This window comes from Thermothelomyces thermophilus, chromosome 3 (assembly GCF_000226095.1).
Source record: "Thermothelomyces thermophilus ATCC 42464 chromosome 3, complete sequence".
Taxonomy (NCBI): domain Eukaryota; kingdom Fungi; phylum Ascomycota; class Sordariomycetes; order Sordariales; family Chaetomiaceae; genus Thermothelomyces; species Thermothelomyces thermophilus.
In genome coordinates, this window is record NC_016474.1 from 1,478,941 (window position 1) to 1,499,300 (window position 20,360).

General features: G+C 59.7%; 8 protein-coding genes and 1 non-coding gene across 9 annotated transcripts; 4 read left to right on the forward strand and 5 right to left on the reverse strand.

The window, feature by feature from the left end:
* Positions 1-296: 296 nt before the first annotated feature.
* On the forward strand, positions 297-407 carry MYCTH_t82. Its single transcript has one exon. It is a non-coding gene; the product is annotated as a tRNA-Thr (tRNA).
* A 178-nt stretch (positions 408-585) lies between these two features.
* Positions 586-2,725, reverse strand: MYCTH_2303876 (uncharacterized protein). Its single transcript, XM_003662768.1, has 2 exons — positions 2,350-2,725; positions 586-2,271 (listed from the first exon to the last, which is right to left on the reverse strand). Exons 1-2 carry the CDS (start codon positions 2,542-2,544, stop codon positions 955-957), a joined length of 1,512 nt encoding a protein of 503 aa, XP_003662816.1. The 5' UTR covers positions 2,545-2,725; the 3' UTR covers positions 586-954.
* A 1,693-nt stretch (positions 2,726-4,418) lies between these two features.
* Positions 4,419-5,504, forward strand: MYCTH_51411 (uncharacterized protein; the record flags this gene model as incomplete). The annotated part of the gene is made up of 2 exons (XM_003662769.1): positions 4,419-4,544; positions 4,737-5,504. 2 exons carry the CDS (start codon positions 4,419-4,421, stop codon positions 5,502-5,504), a joined length of 894 nt encoding a protein of 297 aa, XP_003662817.1.
* A 518-nt stretch (positions 5,505-6,022) lies between these two features.
* On the reverse strand, positions 6,023-8,354 carry MYCTH_49818 (uncharacterized protein; the record flags this gene model as incomplete). The annotated part of the gene is made up of 4 exons (XM_003662770.1): positions 6,023-6,107; positions 6,168-7,870; positions 7,955-8,070; positions 8,255-8,354. The coding sequence occupies 4 exons, from the start codon at positions 8,352-8,354 to the stop codon at positions 6,023-6,025; spliced, it is 2,004 nt and encodes a 667-aa protein (XP_003662818.1).
* Positions 8,355-10,029: 1,675 nt separating this feature from the next.
* Positions 10,030-12,496, forward strand: MYCTH_2303878 (uncharacterized protein). The gene is made up of 5 exons (XM_003662771.1): positions 10,030-10,580; positions 10,656-10,696; positions 10,833-11,655; positions 11,740-11,928; positions 12,015-12,496. The coding sequence occupies exons 1-5, from the start codon at positions 10,244-10,246 to the stop codon at positions 12,251-12,253; spliced, it is 1,629 nt and encodes a 542-aa protein (XP_003662819.1). The 5' UTR covers positions 10,030-10,243; the 3' UTR covers positions 12,254-12,496.
* Positions 12,452-14,012, reverse strand: MYCTH_2303882 (uncharacterized protein). The gene is made up of 2 exons (XM_003662772.1): positions 13,882-14,012; positions 12,452-13,534 (listed from the first exon to the last, which is right to left on the reverse strand). Exons 1-2 carry the CDS (start codon positions 13,920-13,922, stop codon positions 12,739-12,741), a joined length of 837 nt encoding a protein of 278 aa, XP_003662820.1. The 5' UTR covers positions 13,923-14,012; the 3' UTR covers positions 12,452-12,738.
* A 425-nt stretch (positions 14,013-14,437) lies between these two features.
* On the reverse strand, positions 14,438-15,318 carry MYCTH_2303885 (uncharacterized protein). Its single transcript, XM_003662773.1, has 3 exons — positions 15,135-15,318; positions 14,763-15,056; positions 14,438-14,694 (listed from the first exon to the last, which is right to left on the reverse strand). The coding sequence occupies exons 1-3, from the start codon at positions 15,146-15,148 to the stop codon at positions 14,574-14,576; spliced, it is 429 nt and encodes a 142-aa protein (XP_003662821.1). The 5' UTR covers positions 15,149-15,318; the 3' UTR covers positions 14,438-14,573.
* Positions 15,319-15,474: 156 nt separating this feature from the next.
* Positions 15,475-18,461, forward strand: MYCTH_2303887 (uncharacterized protein). Its single transcript, XM_003662774.1, has one exon. It carries the CDS (start codon positions 15,690-15,692, stop codon positions 17,916-17,918), a length of 2,229 nt encoding a protein of 742 aa, XP_003662822.1. The 5' UTR covers positions 15,475-15,689; the 3' UTR covers positions 17,919-18,461.
* A 704-nt stretch (positions 18,462-19,165) lies between these two features.
* On the reverse strand, positions 19,166-20,095 carry MYCTH_2062613 (uncharacterized protein; the record flags this gene model as incomplete). The annotated part of the gene is made up of 1 exon (XM_003662775.1): positions 19,166-20,095. A coding segment is annotated over one exon (930 nt), but the record flags the coding sequence as incomplete, so codon positions are not given.
* Between the last annotated feature and the right edge of the window lie 265 nt (positions 20,096-20,360).

Below are 20,360 nucleotides of genomic sequence, written 5' to 3' on the forward strand. Positions count from 1 at the left end.
GTGAACTCCTGATAACTCTACACACAACAGATCATGCCCAAGGGACAACGAAACTTTCAAGACACATCCAGGCCTGGCCTGCTCCGCTGATATTGATGTGAAAGGGAAAAAAGGAAGTTGGGGGGGGGGGGGGGAGAGATGTAAACATGTTTATGAGGGGCTCGTCGTTAATTATTTATGGCGGAAGGAGGATTCTCCGGTCTCCCCAATAGGTACCACTCCGTACCTCCCATCACCAAACCAAAGTCGATTTCACAAGCCTTGTATCCACAAGCGTAGACGGACAAGCAAGCCGGGCCTGATTAGCATAGTGGCTAATGCGTTGCACTTGTATCGACCGCCCGTCCTTTGTGATGGGGTTCTTCGACGACATGCAAAGATCGCAGGTTCGATTCCTGCATTAGGCAGCCGGAATCTTTTTGACCTTCCCATTCTCTCTCTCTCTGCTCCTCCGTAGCAGAGCGTGCGGACGAGCGTCATGCTTTTCTTTTTTGCTCGTCCGATGCCGGTTGTGCAGGGGATGGGTGGGTGATGGGGAACGCAGCCGGCCCTCGGGTTGGTTGGGCTGGTGTCGATGATAATAGTCGCCACAGGAAAAGGCTACGCGACGTGGATGAGGCTAACGACAAATTCATGTTGGGAGAACTTGCAAGGTGTGTAAAAGAGTCGCTGGAGGAATTTCAGAATGGAGAACATTGACCCTCTATGCGCTCTGTCATACCTCTCTCTAAGCCGACAAAAGCCCAAGGAATAATCAATGTACATATACATAACAGGGTAGTACGCCAGTCCGACCACAAAACCATCCATCCCAAAATAACCCATCTTGGACGCCATGCATGAACCCCGGGGGGGGTTTAGAATCCGTTTACCCTGCTATCCCATGATTGTAACCCGACCTTCCAACGCCAAAGAGAAGAAAAGTACAGTGCCGTCGGAGCAATATTGCTCCGTTTAATGAGAAACGAGCGCATTACTAACCCCCAGCAATGTCATTCCCAGAAAGGCAAAGAAGATGCTCAGGTTCCTGTTGTGGTTCAGACTCAGACTCTCCACGAACAGCTGCAGCGCCACGCTGACCATGATTCCGGCCGTGACGGCGAAGAGACAGGCGTAGGCGGTGCTGTCAATGTCTAGATTCGTATTCTTGGCCAGCTTGAACCAGGCGAAGGCGACGGTGGCGCCGAGCGGCTGGCTGAAGCCGCCGAGAAGGGAGGACCAGAAGATGGCTTTGACGCGGCTTCCCAGGGCCATATACAGGGGCAGGGCCATGGCGAAGCCCTCGGCAATGTTGTGGACGAAGAGGGCCATGAAGACGCTGAAGCCGAGAGAGGGGCTGGCGTGATTGGTGGCGTAGGTGATGAAGCCCTCGGGGAACTTGTGCAGGGCGATGGCGATGACGGTCTGCAGACCGATCGAGAGGAAGGCGTTGGTCGGCACATGATGGTGATGCTGGGCTTCCGTGTCTTCGGGGCATTCCAGGTCGCCGTCGTGGGAGTGGGTGTGGACGTGCGCGTTGTGGTGATAATGGTGGTGATCGCCGTCGTGGGGGTGGGAAGGCGTGCGGACGATGCGGTAGCGCGGGGTCGAGACGGCACTTTCCAGTCCGCTGTCCCCGTTCTCGGTGAGCGATGTGGCAGTCCGAGAGAGGGCAGAGCGCGTGCCGATGTGTTTGAAGCACTCCTGCCCGCAGGGATCCGAATAGCCATAACAAGGCCCGTCCTCGTCGCAGTTGGCCTTGGTGTCTTTGAAGAAGGACATGACTCGGGTCCGGACATCGGCCAAGGGCGGTCGGATCTGGGTGAGGGCCCGGCGCTGGGAGCCATCGAAGTGAGTGACGGCCTCGGCTGCCGGCGCCGCGTCGCCGTCCAGAACTTCGGTGTGGATGTGGCCGTTGATCGGCGCTTGGGAAACGGGGGGGATCAAAGGCGTGGACTCGGTGACGGCATCGGTCATCTCAACCATGTGAGGGGCATCGTCGCCCGCTTGATGGGAAGACACTTTGGACAGAGACTGATGATGATGATGATGCTGATGATGATGATGGTTGCCCTGGCCGAGCTCCTCGTCAGCGAGGTTTTCATGGGTGTGGTCGCAGTCGACGACATGCGAGGGCATGTACTGATGCAATATCCGCGATACGAGCTGGATGCCGATGAAGCCGCCGATGAAGCAGCCCATCATCAAGAAGCCAGCCGTGTGCTCATCCCAGTCGTCCTTAGCAAGGTAACGCATGGCAGAGGGCAGCATGCTATAGAGGGCGGAAAAGAGCTGCGAGAAATCAGGGCGTGTCAGAGGGAGACGAGAGGGCGAGGCAGGGGAGAGGCAGGGGAGAGGCCGTCGACGTACCATGACGCCAAAGCTCAGGCTGAGGGAGGAGGCGAGGAAAGCATTGCTCTCTTGGATGCGGAAGTGGCGCTTGCTCGGAATGAGGCGGATGGGCAAGTCGATGCAAACGACGGAGGCGCCGAGGATGCAGGCTAGGCCGCTGAAGATGGACAGAATCCAGCCCCGCGTGTCGTTGTCCACGGCGCTGGAATCCATGGTAGCGGTCCCTGCGCTGCGCGTAGTTTGTGCACTTGTGCACTTGGACTTGGGGGCTTCGGGTGTGGTAGGTAGATGTTGTGTGTGTCAAGGACTTTCCGCTTGCGGCATAGAGCATCAAATGAAGTAGATGGGACCCCGGGACTTGACGTCAGGAAAAGAAAGAAGGGAAAAAAGGGAAAAAAAAAACGCCGGCCGGGTGAGGGTGTGGCTGGGCAGAAACACGGTAGAGTTGCGGTGATAAAAGAAAGGACAAGTTCAAGTTCAGCGGGCGAATCGACATGTATGGGACGGGCTGACTGAACCCGCCAGGAGTTTTTTTGAGAACCTCGATGGATAGGTAGGCTCAGTAGGGTAGGTACCTTGTTGCGTTGCGTGAGGTAACTTTAACGGTACCTGCCTACCTATTGCGGGGGGCCGCAGAAAATCGCCTCTTGAACGGACCGGAATGGGCCAACACTCGGTGCTTCTTGTAAGAAATGCGCACCTGCAGCGGCCGCTGGGCCCGGGGCCTGCTTGCACTTGGCCTACACTTTCGCTACTTGAAAAGCCAAACCTTGGTGGCCGTGTCCGAAACACAGACCCCGTAGGCCCTGGGGGCCCCGGAAGCAAGTCTGGAATGGAATTTACCCAGATCCCGAGGGTTGGTATGTATGTATGTACATGATTAGCACGCGGCTCGAAAGCTCTTGGTCGATGGCATCACTGCTGATGCCGTGGGTCACGCGTTGGTGGAACCCCCCTCGCTGAGCGAGTGGCATACGCAGCATATGTATGCTGCAGTTAGCCTGTCAGAAAGCAGCGATTTGCAATTCTTGGGCCGTTACATTCACCTTGTCCCTCATACATGGGTTGTATGGAATACACGTAACGGGCACCTTGATGGCCACGGCAACGCAGGGCCATGGTCCGCAGGGGTTCAATCAGCATGCAGCAATCTCGAAATGCACCCATGCTTTACCTATTCACTCACCCGAAGTTGTACCTTGACGGCTGCAGATAAGCGCACCGCATAGAGTATCCAGTAGCAAACTAACTGCCCTGGGGTGCAACCCCCCATTATTAATCCCATGCTTCAATGACTGAGTCTCTGAGATGTGTATGTATACACATTAAAGAGCGAAGGAAAGAGCTTCGCTTCTATCCGTATATGCTGGCCTAATCCTCCAATATTTATCTCACCGGCCATTGGATGCCACACTCTTGGCTGCCCGCGTTGCTCTTTCCCTACAAAGCATTTGCCACAAAGGTGTGGCTGGGGCTGCGAGTCTGTTGGTATGGAACATGAAGCGACACTTCATCCCTACTGTGGGCCTCGACGAGAGGTACGCGAAGGGGACACCACAGTTGGGGTATTTTACATATACCAGAGTAATATCTCGACTCTTCCCGTGTCGAGTTGTGGCTTACTCCCAACTGTACATACTCGTACCCACCTCATCTTAGTACCTTAGCTCGGTGCCAAAAGTATGTATAGTACTAGGTATGTACTCAAGGCGATTGAAGTAATTGTCTTAGAAATCGGCGTCGGGTTTAAGGGAAATATTGCACGAACCAACGGCAGTTGTTCTGTAAGCTTGAATTTTTTCCGCGCACGCTTCTCCGGGCACTTACCGATTAAAGGTAGTGTATTAACTAGCACGGATGTTTTGGGGGTGGGTCTGCTACGAAATTCGGTCAAAAGCTCGTCTGACAACCACGCCGAGGATTTCCTACACAGTACACGCTCGTAGCAGCTAAAACCACAACCTCTCTCAGCCGCGCCGGTAACCGCACGCTCGCCCGACGTTTAGCACACTAGGCAAGCCGGGCGGCTTCAGGGCGCGCAGCCAACGCAGGCTGGAGGAAATTAGTGGTCAGAAGGTTTCGCGACAATGTCCAAAGCGACCATCGCCGTCATCGCCGCCGTCAGCGCCGGCGCCGGTGCGGCTGCCACGGCGGCAATGTACTCGCTGCGCAAGTCCGAGACGACGGCGACAACAACCACCTCCGCCACTACCGTCACCAGCACCACCACCGCTGCCTCCGCGAAGCCCCCCTCTGCGCCCGTCCCGGTGCCCGCCTCCCAGGTCTTCAGCAGCAGCACCACCACCACCACACACTCGACCACCGCTCCCGTGCCCTCCGCTGCTGCCGCTGCTGCTGCTGCTACTGCTGCCGCCGCCCCCGTCAACCCGGCCGGCCTGTTCGAGTACGGCTTCCCCGGCCCCGTCGCCGACCTCGCCTCCCGGCAGGCGCTCATCTCCTCGTACGACCGGCGGACGCGCAACCCGCACTGGGTGGCCGAGCACATCACGCCCGCGTCGCTCAACATGCGCGACGGCGACCGCAAGAACAGCAACTTCCTCGAGGACCCCGCCATCCCGGAAAAGTTCCAGGCCAAGCTCAAGGACTACTTCCGCTCCGGCTACGACCGCGGCCACCAGGTCCCCGCCGCCGACTGCAAGTGGTCGCAGACGGCCATGGACGAGACCTTTTACCTGTCCAACATGTGCCCCCAGGTCGGCGACGGCTTCAACCGCGACTACTGGGCCCACCTCGAGGACTTCTGCCGCCGCCTCACCCAGCGCTACCCCAGCGTCCGCATCGTCACGGGACCGCTCTACCTGCCCAAGCGCGACCCGCAGGACAACAAGTGGTACGTCAAATACGAGGTCATCGGGAATCCCCCCAACGTCGCCGTGCCCACCCACTTCTACAAGGTCATCTACGCCGAGGAGCAGACCGCCCCGGGAGGCAAGGTCGCCCTCGCCGCCTTCGTCCTGCCCAACGCCGTCATCCCCAACGACAAGCCCCTCGCCGACTTCGAGGTGCCCCTCGAGGCCGTCGAGCGCGCCACCGGCCTCGAGTTCGCCACCAAGCTGCCCCCGTCCCGCAGGAAGCGCCTGTGCGCCGAGACCAGCTGCTCCATCATCGTCAAGGAGTACGCCGAGCGCCAGAAGGCCTTTGCCAAGAAGTAGCGACCCAATCTATGCACGAGTATCGCCAGCAGATGTTAAGACATAGACTCTCTCTCTCTCTGTGTCTGTCTGTCTGTCTGTCTATGTGTGTGTGTGTGTAAAAGACATGTGCTTGTACGTAGTAAGATGCATGTGTATGTATGAAATGTACCCATTTACAAGATAATCGCATAACAAAATCAATCAGATCAAAACCATGTTTGTTAACCTCTCACACACACCTCAAGTCCCCACCAAAGACATTATGCAGTTATTTTTTTTTTTTTTTTTTCCCTTCTCTTCGTTTTCATGCCGTATATCAGGCACATGCCATGTAACGCTCGAAAGATCGATCCACTAGTTGATACATCGCAACGGGATTACCTCCACCTCACCCTCACCCTCGCCTGCTTTCCCCCTCCCACCCACCCCCCCCCCAAAAAAAAAAATGTCTTTCCACCAACCGCCGCCACCCTTTCCGACATTTCTTGGTCACGCCCCGACAGACCTCAGGACGAGGAAACACGCCCGCGCCGACTCTATCTCACCCGGGTATAATTCCCCTTGCTCTGCTCCATCCGCAGGCTCTCCTCCTGGCTCGGCAGCGGCGCCCTTCTCCTGCCGCTCCCACCACCACCACCACCACCACCACCATCGTTCCCATTCCCGTTCCCGTTTCCGGACCCGCTCCCATGCTGGTCCCCTCCGGCACCGGCACCGGCAGCGGCACCGGCCGCCAGATGCGGCGGGGGCGGGGGGAAGCCGTGCGGCAGCGGGAAGCCGGGGGGCGGGGGCGGGGGCGGGATCAGACCGGGCGGCAGGACCCGGCCGGGCGGAGGCGGGGGCGGGGGGGGCGGGACGATGCCGTGCTTCTTCATCATCTCGGCGATGGCCGCGAAGTCGGGCGGGTTCTTGCCGTCGCCGACCAGCATGCTGGCGATGGCCGGGGGCGGAGGCGGCGGCGGGAGTGGGAAGGGCAGCTGCGCGGCGCTGCTGCCGCTGCCGCTGCCGCTGCCGTTGCCGTTGGGACCGGCCATGCCGGGAATGACCGTCCCCGGGGGTGGTGGTGGAGGAGGAGGTGGTACCAGGCCGGGTAGGCCGGGGATTGCTCCTCCTGCCGCCGCCGCCGCTGCTGCTGCTGCTGCTGCTGCTGATGATGATGATGCTGCTGTTCCGAGGCCCGGCAGGCTGCCGGGCGGTTGCTTGATGGGCATCTTCTGGTCGACCAGGCCGTCCATCTCGTCTTCGAGCTCTTGTTCCTCCTCGACCTGCCGCATGTGGCGGTGGCCGCGGCGGTCCCAGGTGCCCTGGGCCTCGGCCGCGGCCTCGCCGATGTGGTAGCGGTCGTTGAAGTTGTCGGCCTCGCCCGGGCGGGCGCGCGCCCAGAAGCGCGTGATGCGGTCGTTGGAGCCGGACGCCAGGATGTGGCCGAGCGGGTGCCAGTCGAGAGACCATATGGCAAAGTCGTGGGCGTAGGGGATCCGGTGGGCCGGGTAGATGGTCTGGGCCGGGGCGGAGGCCGGGTCGGCGGCGTCGTAGGGCGCGACGGAGGCGGAGTGGCCCGGCGGGGTGTTGGGCTCGTCGAGGAGGTAGTGGAAGAGGGAGCCCTCGGAGCCGCCGGTGCTGAGGAGGTTGGGGTGGATGGGGTGCCAGGTCAGGGTGGAGATGTCCTTGTCGTGGCCGCGGAGGAGGCAGATGTCGCGCATCATGCGGAGGTCGAAGACGCGGGCGGTCTGGTCGCGGGCCGACGTGGCCAGGCACTGCCCGCGCACGCGCTCAAAGAGGGTCTTGGTGATGGTGTTCTTGTGGCCGTGGAGGGTCGTCAGGCACCGGCCCGTCCGCGGATCCCAGAGCTTGACCAGATGGTCCTTGGAACCCGAGACGATGAGGCCCTTGGTCGGGTGCCAGTCGCAGCTCTTGGCGTCCCAGCCGTGGCCCGTGAGCGTCGACTCGGCTGCTCCGGCGGCGAAGTCGAATATCCTCAGGGTCGAGTCGTCCGAGGCTGTGACGAACTTGACATCGGTGGGGCTGAAGGCGAGGTCCCGGATGGGGTCCGTGTGGCCGCGGATGCTCTCGACGTTGTTGAAGTTGGGCTGCCAGTACTTGATGATGCCGTCGTGGTCGGCAGACACCAGCCAGTCGTCGCTGTGAGAGTAGGCCAGGGCACGGATGGCCGAGTCGTGCGCCTGCATGATGGTCTCGAAGTTGAAGCCGGTGCCGTTCCAGAGGGTAAACTCCCCGCTGCTCGAGGCCGTCAACAACCTCCTGCCCTCGGGAGTCCACCGCACCACGTTTATGGGATGCTTGATCTTATTTAGTGAGGAGTGCAGGTGACGCGACGGCACCGAGTCCGCGGCGCTCGTTGTCCTTGCGTGGGGAGGTAGCATCTGGAAGGGCGTGAGCGATCGCGACTTTCTGTAGGAGAGGAGAGGGGAGAAGAGGGGCGAATAATAACAAAAAGAAGAACTCACGTCCACAATGTAGCTGATACTCGGTCTCTCGGTCTCGCCCGCAAACGACCCCTTATATCGGGGTTGGCGATGGCGCATCCAGTGGACGATGGTAGCGCCGTAGTCCGTGACGGGGCCTTCCCGAGAGCATGGTCAGCATCTTGTCACCTGTATCATCCGTGGACGCCTTGCTATGTCGCGTGGGTGCATGAAGGTGCATCATCACGTCGAGGGGAGTGCCGGCGCCGGCGGCGACGACGACGACGACGACGACGAAGACGGCAAACGAGGGCAGGTAGCAATGGAAATGGTTCAACTCACGTCTGCCTCTGACTCGCGGCGGAGGCCCATCATGTCCTCCGACACCCCCGCCGCCGAAGCCAAAGCCCCGGTCTCCGTGGTCCCTGCCCTCGTGGGCCATGATGATGATGAGGAAGGAGAAGAAGCTAGTGGCCGTGCAAGGCCGGGATGGCGATTGATGCTTTCACTCTTCACCTCCGCTGCATGAATCCCTATCGCAAACGCCCCGCGCTGGATATATAGCTAATGGTTGTCATGCGGTTGATGATGCGGAACGATATATTGCGGCACAGTCAACAGATTTGTTGCTAACCCGTCAAGCGCTGCTCTTTTGTTCTGGCTTCTTGATTGTCAGGCCGGGCACCTTTTCCTCGATCGCGAACCCTCCTGGTCTTGTACTGTACTAGTAGTCGCGACTTGGCCGCGAATCCAAGGAGCTCCAATTGAACAACAGCCTTGAACTGTAGCACAAAATGGCCCGTGCGCGAATCAGCACCTCGCAGCTGAGGGTTCGGGTTCCGGCAGTCCAACCGCGTACTACTGTATTCCGCAGCTGGTACGAAGTACGAAGTTAGCAGGTGCTGAATATAAGATAAAGGAACCTACAGGTTGCTTGCTGTCTGCGCGCGCTCAATGTCTAATATGTTGATGCATTGCTCTTGGCTATCTTTAGGAACTCTCACGGAGTATTTCAGACTCGTTTGCTTGTGTGGTTTATGGAGTTTCGGATGAAAAGAAAACGCATTGTTCTCCAAGTCCTCTACTGTGTATGTACATACATAGGTACCTTAGGTAAACAGATAGATCCCTTCGCACATGGATATAGCACATGGAAATACGAAGTGCTTCGTACTTCTGTTCCCTTACATCCTGCGTAGCTGGCTGAATCATACGCCCTATTTTGTGCGTGATCGGTGCCGAGTATTGCACAGTCACTTCTCGTCCCTAGAAACAATCAGGTGCTGTACCTAGGATAAGCAGTCGTTATCGAAACAGTACCGGTACTGATAACTTTGCGTCTCCTGCCCAGGCTGGTTATCACCTTTCTCTTGCCGTTTATAGGAAACTGCGGCAAGTACCTCTTCGCCATGAATGCCAAGAATTAAAGGTTCCATGCAAGAAATTGATCTCCTTTTCCAACCGTCTCGCTCGAATTTCAATTGCCAAGGACAGTGCGTGGGTCTTATTAACGCTTCTGCCTTGATTTCATCTCTTGTCCATCGATACAAGGAGTACGAAGTACGCAGTATGGAATGGTGTAATCTGTAATCTGTATTCTGTTTGCACTTGCATTACGGAATAGTTTGTCCCGGCAGATGCTTGGCCAAGCCTGGTCGTTTCTTGGGCGGCGAGACAAACCTCTCAGCCCTAGGATCGGCCGGCCTCGCCGTGAATCGGGCTAACTAACCCGAATCGCCGCCGACTTCCCAGCAAACTCCGATATGTTTGGTACTTGCAGTATTCATTCCGTACAGGTGAGCCATTTCTCACCATTCAAGAAATGGAAGTGTGTCGCTAGCAGATGTCACGTAGCCTGAAGCTGCTGCGAGGAATTGCACGCCAGCAACGCGCAATGCAGCTGCGAATGACGAATTCGCGCTTCAAGATCAAAGTTTTGTCCTTGGTTGCCTAGGCCGCTAGTTACACTAGTAGGGACTTGTTCTGGGAGCGGGTCCCTCCTCGGCAACGCGGCACCGCGGCACCGCGGCTGAGCCGCATTGCATCCGGCTTAGTTACACCTAGTTAAATACCATGGAACATACATACATACATACATACACACCTTACCTAGGTACGGAGTGCCGAGCCTACCTACCTTTAACGGCCTTACCTCGCTAGTGTAAAAGCACGCAGGACTCCGTACTCTGCACGCGAATTATCTGCTGCACCTCGACCTGTAGCCATTTTCCTTCAATTTTTGCTCTCAGATCATGCTCGCGGGCCGACGACCATTCCGATCACTTGCATCCCTGTACAGATTGCCGACAGCTGCTGCCAATGCTCGCCTCAATGGACGCTGATGCGAGCAAAACAGTGGCTGAAGCGACAGGCGTCGAGGGACCGCGAGACGGCACCAGCACTCGGGCCGTCAATCGCAGGTCAGGAGCCCCTGTAACCCTGGAACCCAGCGACCCCCACGCCGCCGCTCGCGATACCATCACAACCACCACGCAGCCCAACGGCATCACCAACGGCTCTGCGGATGCAAACCCGCGCAGGCCGATCCGCAGCAAGTACCGCCATGTCTACGCCGTCCACTCAAAGTCGAAGCCTTCGTGTCTCAGCCACGATGCCACTGAGACCCCCAGCTTCATTGGGTTCCGTAACCTCATGGTGATCGTGTTGGGTAAGTGTGCTTCTGTGTCTCCGGTATCCTCATCTTTGAAGCTCGGGACAATTCTCGCTCACAAACACCGAATAGTGGCCGCCAATCTCCGCCTGGTGATCGAAAATATCCAAAAGGTTAGCTGCTGCTCTTATTCTTCCTCTCTTCCCCCCCCCCCCACCCCAACAAAAAAAAACCCTTATAGACCCCAGGTCCGGGCCAGGCTTGGCTGGGCAAGCGGAGTAGACTACGGGCGAAGGCTGACGGGCGCAGTACGGCGTCCTGATCTGCATCAGATGCCATGATTTCCATCCCAACGACGTCCGGCTGGGGCTGGCGCTCTATGTTCTCATCCCTTGTCACCTCATGATCGCCTACCTGATCGAGCTGGTCGCGGCCGCCAACGCCCGCCGCTCGCGAGCCAAGTCCCAGAAACGGGACGGGAGCAGCAGCCCGACCGAGGACGAGTCCAGGCGGTTCCTGCGTACCTGGAGGATCATCCGCATCGCTCACACCATCAACGTCTCGGCCGCCCTGGCCATCACCTCGTACGTGGTCTACTACTACATCCACCACCCCCTGATCGGCACCCTGTCCGAGCTGCACGCCATCATCGTCTGGCTCAAGACGGCCTCGTACGCCCTCACCAACCGCGACCTCCGCCACACCTTCCTGCACCCGGCCAAAGGCGAGCTCGACGCCCTGCCCGACATCTACGCCCAGTGTCCCTACCCGGCCAACATCACCTTCTCCAACCTGGCCTACTTCTGGTGGGCGCCCACGCTGGTTTACCAGCCGGCCTACCCGCGCACCGACCGGATCCGCTGGGTCTTCGTGGCCAAGCGGGTGGGCGAGGTGGCCTGCCTGAGCGCCTTCATCTGGTTCGCAAGCGCCCAGTATGCCACCCCCGTCCTGCGCAACTCGCTCGACAAGATCGCCACCCTCGACTACATGTCCATCCTCGAGAGGCTGCTGAAGCTATCCACCATCTCGCTCGTCATTTGGCTGGCCGGCTTCTTTGCCCTGTTCCAGTCCTTCCTCAACGCGCTCGCCGAGGTGATGCGCTTCGGAGACCGCGAATTTTACGAGGCTTGGTGTACGTTTGTCCCCTTTCCCTTTATTTCTCTTCTTTTCTTTTTGTGATATGTATCTCCTGACAAGCCAATTAATCGCAAAACAGGGAACAGCGAGAGCCTCGGGACGTACTGGCGCACGTGGAACAAACCCGTTTACCAGTTCTTCCACCGCCACGTCTACTCGCCCATGCGCTCGCGCGGCTGGAGCCAGTTCATGTCCAGCACCACCGTCTTCTTCCTCTCCGCCATCCTTCATGAGCTGTTGGTCGGCGTACCCACCCACAACCTCATCGGTACGTTTTCTCCCCTCTCCCATCCCCGAAAAAGGGGGGAGACGAAACAAAACTAACGCTGTGCGCGCGCGCGCGCGCGCGGTTAGGCGTCGCCTTCCTGGGCATGTTCCTCCAGCTCCCGCTCATCATGCTGACGGCCCGCCTCGAGCGGCTCAAGTCGGCGAACGGCCGCCTGCTGGGAAACGTCATCTTCTGGGTCTCCTTCACCATCTTCGGGCAGCCCTTCGCCGCCCTCATGTACTTTTACGCCTGGCAGGCCAAGTACGGCAGCGTCAGCAAGATACCGCCGGCGGCGCATGGGGCCACCTGTCCCGTAGCGGCTTGATCATTTCATGTTCTCTGTATAAAACCTGGAGGGGTCTGGGCGCTCGGTGGCTTCCGTCTCGGTTTGGAAATGGGTACGGCCATTGTGCGATCCTACAAAGTTACACAGAGTCACAAAGCAGATGATCTTCTTGTCAATTGATTTCATCTAGTTTTTTATTCAGTTTCTCCTTCCCTTTTGCCTTTTCCCCCTGTCCTCTTTTGGCCTTGTTTGTTACTTTTGGTCAATCGGTCATGACTGAAAAAACGGCGCCACTATAGATGGGGAAGAGGGAAGGGGGTTGCCTAGCCCCTGTTTGGACAGGTTCACGACGGCCCGCAGGTTGGATAGCGGGAGATGCCGGTATATAATCTAGAAAATACCAGATTCTTAAGACCCTTTCCCTTAACTCAACTCATGACCTCGTCCTATTTCCTACCTCCTTCGTTTGTAATTATAACACAAGCTTCGCCTCATTCCTCAACGGAGGGAAAAAAAAAAAGGGCCTAGGGAACAAATGGAATCCAGGTGGGCACCCTCTTCCGATACTCGACGTACTCTTGCCCGAAGAAGGCGACGAGGTAGTCCTCCTCGATCCTGATGCGGCTGCTGAAGAACTTCCACAGCACAACCGCGTACCCGACCAAACTCAGCAGGTTCCCCATGACAATCTGGGTGCCCAGCGCCCACCAGAAGAAGCCAAAGTAGCTCGGGTGGCGCAGCAGGCCGTAGACCCCGGTCGTCACCAGCACGTGCCCGGAGCGGCGCCGGTACTGCACCACGTGGTTGAAGCTCTGCCCGGCGTGGATCATGGCCACGCTGCGCACCGCCTGGCCCAGCACTACCAGCGCCAGCCCCGCGCCCACCAGCGGGACGGCTCCGCGCCGGGCGAGGACGCCGCCGCCGCCGCCGCCGCCGGCGGGGGGCCAGAGCAGGCTGGTGAGCAGGCACTCGAGGGAGGCGAAGGAGTGGGCGATTGCGTAGGCGGGCCAGTTGGAGGTGAGCAGGAAGGAGTGGACGTCGGCGGCGCGGGTGTTGTAGGCGGCCGTGGTCCAGAACTCGAGGAAGTGGAAGAGGGCGAGGGCGGCGAGGAAGAAGGGGAGGCGCCAGAGAGGCGAGGCGGTGAGGACGAGGATCGCGACGGTCCCCGTCACGCCCACGGCGAACGCGATGCCCAGGCAGAAGGAGCGGGCCGCGATGCCCGAGAGGGACTTTGGTTGGTGGCGGAGGTAGGGGAGCATGGCAGCGTCGGCGGCGGCGGCGTCGTCGTCGTCATGTTCTCCTCGTTGGTGGCGAGAGAATCTGTGGGAGGATGGCTTGTCAGCGCCGGGTGGGCTCTTAGTGCTCGGTATCTCTGAGACATTGTGCATGACGACGCGGTCAAATTCGAGCGAGGCGCGGTTTGGGGCGGTGATGTTGCTGTTGGTCGACGAGGAAGAGGGAAGGCGGCGGCGGGAATAGCGGTAACACATGGTATGGTATGGGAGTAGTCAGTAGCCCGGGGCGGGGACTGCTCGTCAATGGCGCCGTGGTGGTCGAATATTGGAGTCGCCGTGTTTGCCACAATGCAATGCGGACGCCGCTTCGGCTGCGGGTGGGAAAGGCAGGTGGGAAACGAGGGTCTGCAGGTCTCTCTCAATTGAGCTTACCTATCTGGCGACCACGGCAGCGGACGAGAGGCGTCGTTCATCGTCGAGATGGGTTGTGGTGGCTGAAGGGGCAGAGTGATGATGTCGACAGCGCTGCGGGGGGGGGGAATCGTTTCGTTTCGCCGGCGCGACAGAGACTCGCCCGCGCCTCTCCGTTACGCTGATCTCATGCCGATTGGTGATTGGTCCGTCCCTAGAATTGTTCCCTAAGTATTGTGCCGGATGAAGCGTCCTTGGAGGGGCAGCCTGGGCCGCGCTCTTGCTGTTTTGTCTTTCTTTTCGGTTCCCCCCTTGAAGGTGCAAGGCCGAACTCAGCTCGGCCGCAAGTCGTTTTCGTCGTTTGCGAAACGCAGCCAGCGGTTCCCTGTTCCCTCAGTGGATCCACACAGCAGCAGCCGCTAGTGTAGCGCGGCACAGAACTAACTAATCCGTACACTACAGTACCCCACAGCACGCGGGGGCAGGGCCCCTGCAACCCAAACACGCGGGCCCCAAAAATGGGCACAGGCATTGGAGAGGGTGGCTTGGAACGGAGTGTTTGCTTGCGCCGTCCTGTGATCCCTTGCTTCGGGCGATTGGCACGGATGGCAACCATCCAATTCACGAGCCGTTCATACACAGAACGGGTGTTCCGAATCCCTCGGGAGAGCATGTGAGTACGCTGTACGGAGTACGGAGCGAGAGGTCGACAGTCACAGACCGCCCTGGATCCTAAACGAAGAGACAATGAGAACAAGGACGTTGACCCAGCCCCAGACGAATGGGATCCAGGTCGACATGTAGAACCCGCCGACGAGGTAGCTCGCGCCCACTCTATCACATGATCAGCACAATGCAGCCAAAAAGGGGGAAGAAAGCTTAACAGGCTCGAGGTCACTCACATCAAGCCCACGAGGGTGCCGGCAATTAGGGCCTCGGCGCCGGCAATGAGGGCGTAGACCAGGGGGACTAGCCAGAGATACTTCCAGCTGGACATGCGCTTGCCGCCCTGCATCAGCATGGCCACGCCGACGGCGCCCAGATGGAAGAGGCCGTAGAGGATCAAGGTCCAGAAGAGGGTGAACTTCCACATCTCGTCGAGCTCGTAGAGGATGATCTTGGCCGACTGCGGCGGCCAGAAGAGCGACGGAAACGGAGGCACCGTGTAGTCGGCCGGTATGTCGCGCCGGACGCGGCTGCGTGCGTCTCGTCTCAGCATCGGCAACAACTTTGACACGGGGACGTAACTGCGGGGAGATGCGATGGAAACATACGATGGCGCTTCCATGGTTGCGATCACTGGAGCGCGGGAGCGTTGTGTTGTTAGGCGCCTCTCTTGACAAAAAAAACAAAAATTCATCTAAAACAGTCCGGACGGGGAGAGAATTGAAAAAAGAGGAATAAGAGAGAAAATGTCCCTGTAAGCGCTGGTTTGAAATGATGCTCGGACTACTTAACAAGACTTAATTCGTTAAGGTACCGTAGTCGCTTCGCGATCTCCGAGTCTTGCGGGATCAGATGCATGCGAGCCAAGCCATTCTCCAATCTCGGTCGATCCGCTCGGCTACCGACTGCGCGCTCTACCCGCGTAATTGAGCTACAAACGGAACCCTGGCTAGCTGCATACACTATGCCTCGGCACCTACGTTGCTTCCCGCCCAAAAACCGACAACCACCAACACCCAGCAGGCGCGCACCACTTACTCCGTAGTTACCTGTATTTCAGGGCAGGCCAACTGCCGTAACCCGGAAGCACAACCGGACCCGAATCTTAATTCCAATGGCCAATGCCAATGCCGATGTCGACGCCATAACCCACAACAGCCGCCATGTCCATCGACCGACTCCTCACCACGGTGCTGCAGCTGTACCAGGACGTGCACGACGATGAGCGCACCGAACAGATCTATGGGTCGACCGCCCTGCTGCTCACCAATCTCTCGAATCCATTGAATCTCTCGCTGCTCACCTCGCAACTCCTCATTGCCCCGGCAATATGGGGCCGCCGCGATGGCATGCGCACCTGCTATCGCATCATCAGCATCTTCAACACCGCCGCCATCCACGTGCGCCGCAACGAGCTCGAGAGGGAACAAAGCAGATACAAGAATAACAAAAGCAAAAACAACAACGACAATAACATCCAACCGGCCCGGACCGGTGGAGGAGGGCTGGGAAGCGATGCCTGGGCCGCCGCAGTCCTCAAGGGCGCCGACGACCAGTCGGGCCGGTGGCAGCACCTGCTCGTCTTCAGCGGCGTCCTGATGGGCATGGAGGGCGGCCAGCGGCGCTCCCTCAGCCGCTCCATGCGCGGCACCGTCGAGCGAGCCGTCGTCACGGCCACCAACCTCGCCATTCGCAACCGAGCGCCCGAACCTCCCGCCCCGTCGGGCCCCGTCGCCCTGGCTCTCAACTACGCCTTCCCGCTGCTGTCCGAGTCCTCGCGCGCCGGCCTGGACTGCGACGCCCTCGTGCCCATCGCGCTGCGGGCCATGCTCGGCGGAGACGGCCTGCAGGATGGCGTCTTGCTCACGTCCATGGACCAGGACGTCCGCCAGGCCGAGGACAAGTTCATGTGGCTCGAGTCCTCGCCCTCGTTCCTACATCTCAGGCAGCTCGAGCAGAGGCCGCTCGTCGCCGGCCTGGGCCCCCTTTCCACCCTGCTGTCCTACGCCGTGCGGCACGCGCGCGACTCCGCCGTCGTGCTGCAGCTGCAGGACGACCTGGTCGCCTTCACCTCGGGTTTGCTGCAGTACTGGCAGACCAACAAGCTCTGCGAGCTCGACGCCTCCGAGGAGACCATCTTCCTCACCCAGGAGACGCTGCAGACCACGTGGCCTGCCCTCTGGCAGTTCCTCAAGAGGATCATGTACGCCTCCGTGGCCATCCTCCATTCCATCGTCGCCCGCAGCCTCCTGGATCGCCGCCTCAAGCACCACACCGTCGAGCCCACCGTCGCCACGAAGACCCTCCACGCCCTCCGCAACCTCTACTTCATCTCGTCGCGCAACGGCAGCGACGCCTTCCAGGTCTACACCTTCACCTACCTCACCTCCCTCGACATCCTGTCCCGCTACGGCCCCGCCTGTGCCGCCTTCCTCCGCTCCGTCCTGCCTCCGTCATCCGCATCCGGCATCCCCCCACACCCCTTACACCGCACCCTCGACCTCTTCTACCTCAACACGGCCGAGCACCTCCCCCTGAACCTCCCGCCACAGGACTGCGAAGCCCTCATAATCGCCCCCGCGACACCCTACCTCACCACCCCGCCATCTCTCTTTTCTTCTTCTTCTTCTTCTTCCTCCTCCGCCCCGTCCGCGCTAGTGCCCCTCTTCGAAGCAGCCCACAGCGCCGTCCTGGCCGTCCTCTCGTGCCCGCACAACGCGCCCCTGACCACCCGCGTCGTGCCCTTCTACGCCGACGCCCTCTTCTCCTCCTTCCCCGCCCGCATCTCGCCGCGCCAGTTCCGCCTCGCCTTCCGCACCATCCTGCAGATCCTCAGCCCCCCCTTCGCCGTCTCGTGGGAGCAGGTCGAACTGGGCGAGTGCCTGCTGGAGATGGTCCGCTACCGCGTCCGCGACGCCGGCAGGGACATTTTGCCGCCCGCTCCTCCCCCCGCGTCCTCCTCCTCCTCCTCCTCCTCCTCTTCTTCTTCTTCTTCAGCTTCGGGCGATGCCGGGCAGCAGCGAGGAGCGGAAAGAGAGGAGGCGTCGGAGCAGAGCACGCTCGTGCTGACGCTGATCGACGCGCTGCCCTTCCTGCGCATGGACATCTTCGAGGAGTGGCTGGGCCTGGTGGCGGCGGCGGTGCACGAGGTCGTCGGCGAGAGGCTGAAGGAGGCGGTCAAGCGGCGCTTCTGGGAGGTGCTGGGCAGCGGCGAGATGGACGTCGAGCACGCCGCCGTCGCCGCCGCCTGGTGGGGGACCAAAGGCGGCCGGGAGGCCGTCCTGTTCGGCAGAGGAATCGCCCCGCACGGAGCCCGGCAAGGGCAGGGGCGAGAGGAGCCGTTCGTGATGAGCGGGGCGATCGTGAAGGAAGGGAGGGAGAGCAGGCTGTGAATGGATCGTGAGAGCGGCACGCACGACCCTGGACCGGGATCCGGATGGAGCGTGGAGGGAAGGTTAGAAAAGGGGGGGGGAGGGAGGGACCTCCAGTCTCTCCGCGCGCCGCGCTCCTTGCTGCGCTGTGCTGGGCACAGTGGTCCAGCTGGATCTTCGGCAGCGCGCCCCCGTACACGTGTGTGTGTGCGCGTGTGTGCGGTCTGTCCAGGTGCTGGTATCACTGAGGGAGACGGTCACACCTACAGGCTGCACCAGAGGATCAGGTCACTTGTCGGGTGTCGGTTTACCTGTCCCGTGAGACCACCACGCGGGGCCGGAGTCATGTCCCTTGCCTGTTGGTGCCTTTCTCTTCGGTATCATGACATGACGGAGGAAGCTGTAACAGTATCAATATGATGTGAGAACGCTACATGCACTACTACATAATGATTAGACAACCGCTGTGATGCCGCCTGTCTTATCACACGCCGCGGTTCAGAATAAGACGAAACTTCCTTCCTCGTGGCCCACCGATGAATGGTGATACTCAAAAAAAAAAAAAAAAAAAAAAAAAAAAAAAAAAAAAAGAAGAAGAAGAAGAAGAAGAAGAAGAAGAAGAAGAAGAAGCACCGTTAGTCTCAGCTCCAGCTACTCCTTCGGACGTGGCGCGGTTGTATCCCCTTATTGCTGCTGCTTGCTGTTGCAGTCAGAACACGCTTTACCTATCATCCCAATTAACAGTTGGATATGCCCAACAGGGTTGAAAGTCGCCAGAAGACGCCACTAGGGAAGCACAAAACGGCGCGCCGAGCCGCATCCGCCATGCTCCGGGTGATCCGCTGCCGCGAAGGGACCTAGGTGTCCCTGGGGCTGCTGGGTGCCTTTGGAGGACGGGCCTGAGCCGTGGAAGGAGGGGACTTCTAAGGTACCATGAGCATGTATGTACATGTTTTGCCTCCGGAACGAGAGAGAGAGGGAGGGAGAGCGCACGAATTGTCGTTGTTCTGACTCGTTTTGTACACTTATGCGTCGCATAACTCAGGCATACCATCTAAGTCTGTCGTCCGCCCCATCCCGGTGGTCGTAGTTACTTTGTCCCGCCATTTTTGCCCACACTAATTCATATGAACACGCGTAGCAACGACAAGAAAGAGAAGAGAAATAGAAAAAAAAAAAAAAAAGGAAAGGGTATCTATACTCGCTCGTGCATGGCCATGCGTCCCAGGAAAAGCAGTTTTCTCTCTCTCTTATTTGGTTATATTTATTCATTCCTTCGCATCCACCAGCGCGTCCAAGTCGATCAGGCGCCGCATCTCGGCCCAATCCGAGTCGAAGCTCGGCTCCTCCACGGCAGGAATGGCGGACTCGATCCAGAACTGCTCTCGGTTGCCGTCGGCCTCCTGCAGGCGCGGATCGATGACGTCCTCTTGCGAGATCGGGTGGTTCTTCTGCAAGTGCTTGTCGAGATCGGCATGCCGGACGAATTTGGCACCGCAGCCCTCGACGGAGCAGGGAATGGTCCGCGTCGGCACGGCGGCCGACATCTCGTCCTCCTCGCCCGGCCGCGCCGACTTGACCGTGTACTGGTTCGGCGGCCGTTTCCTTCCCAGGTGCACGTAGCGCACGTGCTCCTCCAGCTTCAGCTTGCTGACGAAGGTCTGGCCGCAGCCTTCTTCCCTCCAGTTCCAGTCGGCAATGTCGTCGGTCTGGTACGTGTCGACCTGGCCGCAGACGAAGCGCAGGCCCTCGTGCGCGGTCCGGATGTGGGTGTTGAGGTTCGAGACCCTGGTGAACTTCTTGCCGCAGCCTTCCCAGGTGCAGCCGACCGTCTTCCGGTCCTCGACCGTGGTGCCGGAGTGGTACATGTCCACGTGCCTCTCGAGGTCGGCCTGGCTCCCGCAGCGGACGTCGCAGAAGAGGCAGTCGACGTGCTCCTTGCGCATGTGGGCCTGCAGCTGCGGCAGGGTGCGGAAGCCGACCCTGCGCACGTCACCGTCGCCGGCGCCGTCGCCGGCGCACTCCTCGCACCAGAAGCGCACCTCGCCGTGCTCCCGCTCGACGTGGCGGCGCAGGGCGCCGGCCGTGTCGAAGCCGGCCCGGCAGCCCTCCTCGGCGGCGCAGACGAAGGCGGCCAGGCCGAGGTGGGCGACGCGGACGTGCCGCTGCAGGGTCTGGTGCTTGCGGAAGCTCAGGCTGCAGCCGTCGTAGCCGCGGCAGCGGAAGCGCTCGGCGCCCTCGTGGACGGCAGCGTGGCGGCGCAGGCGGGTGGCCGTGACGAAGGCCTTGCCGCAGCCGGGCTCGGCGCAGGCGTACTTCTTCTCGTGCGTGTGCGAGCCCTTGATGTGCTGCGCCAGGTGCTTCTCCTCGAGGTACGTCTTGTCGCAGCCCTCGTACGGGCACTTGTGCGGGCGGTCGTTGGTGTGCGAGCGCAGGTGGGCGGCCAGCCGCGCCGGCCGGTTG

Coding starts and splice junctions, on each gene's coding strand:
- MYCTH_2303876 (XM_003662768.1), bottom strand. CDS start 2,544: ATGGATTCCAGCGCCGTGGACAACGACACGCGGGGCTGGATTCTGTCC. Junction 2,272..2,349: donor GCCTGAGCTTTGGCGTCATG/GTACGTCGACGG, acceptor GATTTCTCGCAG/CTCTTTTCCGCCCTCTATAG.
- MYCTH_2303878 (XM_003662771.1), top strand. CDS start 10,244: ATGGACGCTGATGCGAGCAAAACAGTGGCTGAAGCGACAGGCGTCGAG. Junction 10,697..10,832: donor TGATCGAAAATATCCAAAAG/GTTAGCTGCTGC, acceptor TGACGGGCGCAG/TACGGCGTCCTGATCTGCAT. Junction 11,929..12,014: donor ACCCACCCACAACCTCATCG/GTACGTTTTCTC, acceptor GCGCGCGGTTAG/GCGTCGCCTTCCTGGGCATG.
- MYCTH_2303882 (XM_003662772.1), bottom strand. CDS start 13,922: ATGAACGACGCCTCTCGTCCGCTGCCGTGGTCGCCAGATAG. Junction 13,535..13,881: donor CTGCCGTGGTCGCCAGATAG/GTAAGCTCAATT, acceptor ATCCTCCCACAG/ATTCTCTCGCCACCAACGAG.
- MYCTH_2303885 (XM_003662773.1), bottom strand. Junction 14,695..14,762: donor GGCACCCTCGTGGGCTTGAT/GTGAGTGACCTC, acceptor ATCATGTGATAG/AGTGGGCGCGAGCTACCTCG.
- MYCTH_2303887 (XM_003662774.1), top strand. CDS start 15,690: ATGTCCATCGACCGACTCCTCACCACGGTGCTGCAGCTGTACCAGGAC.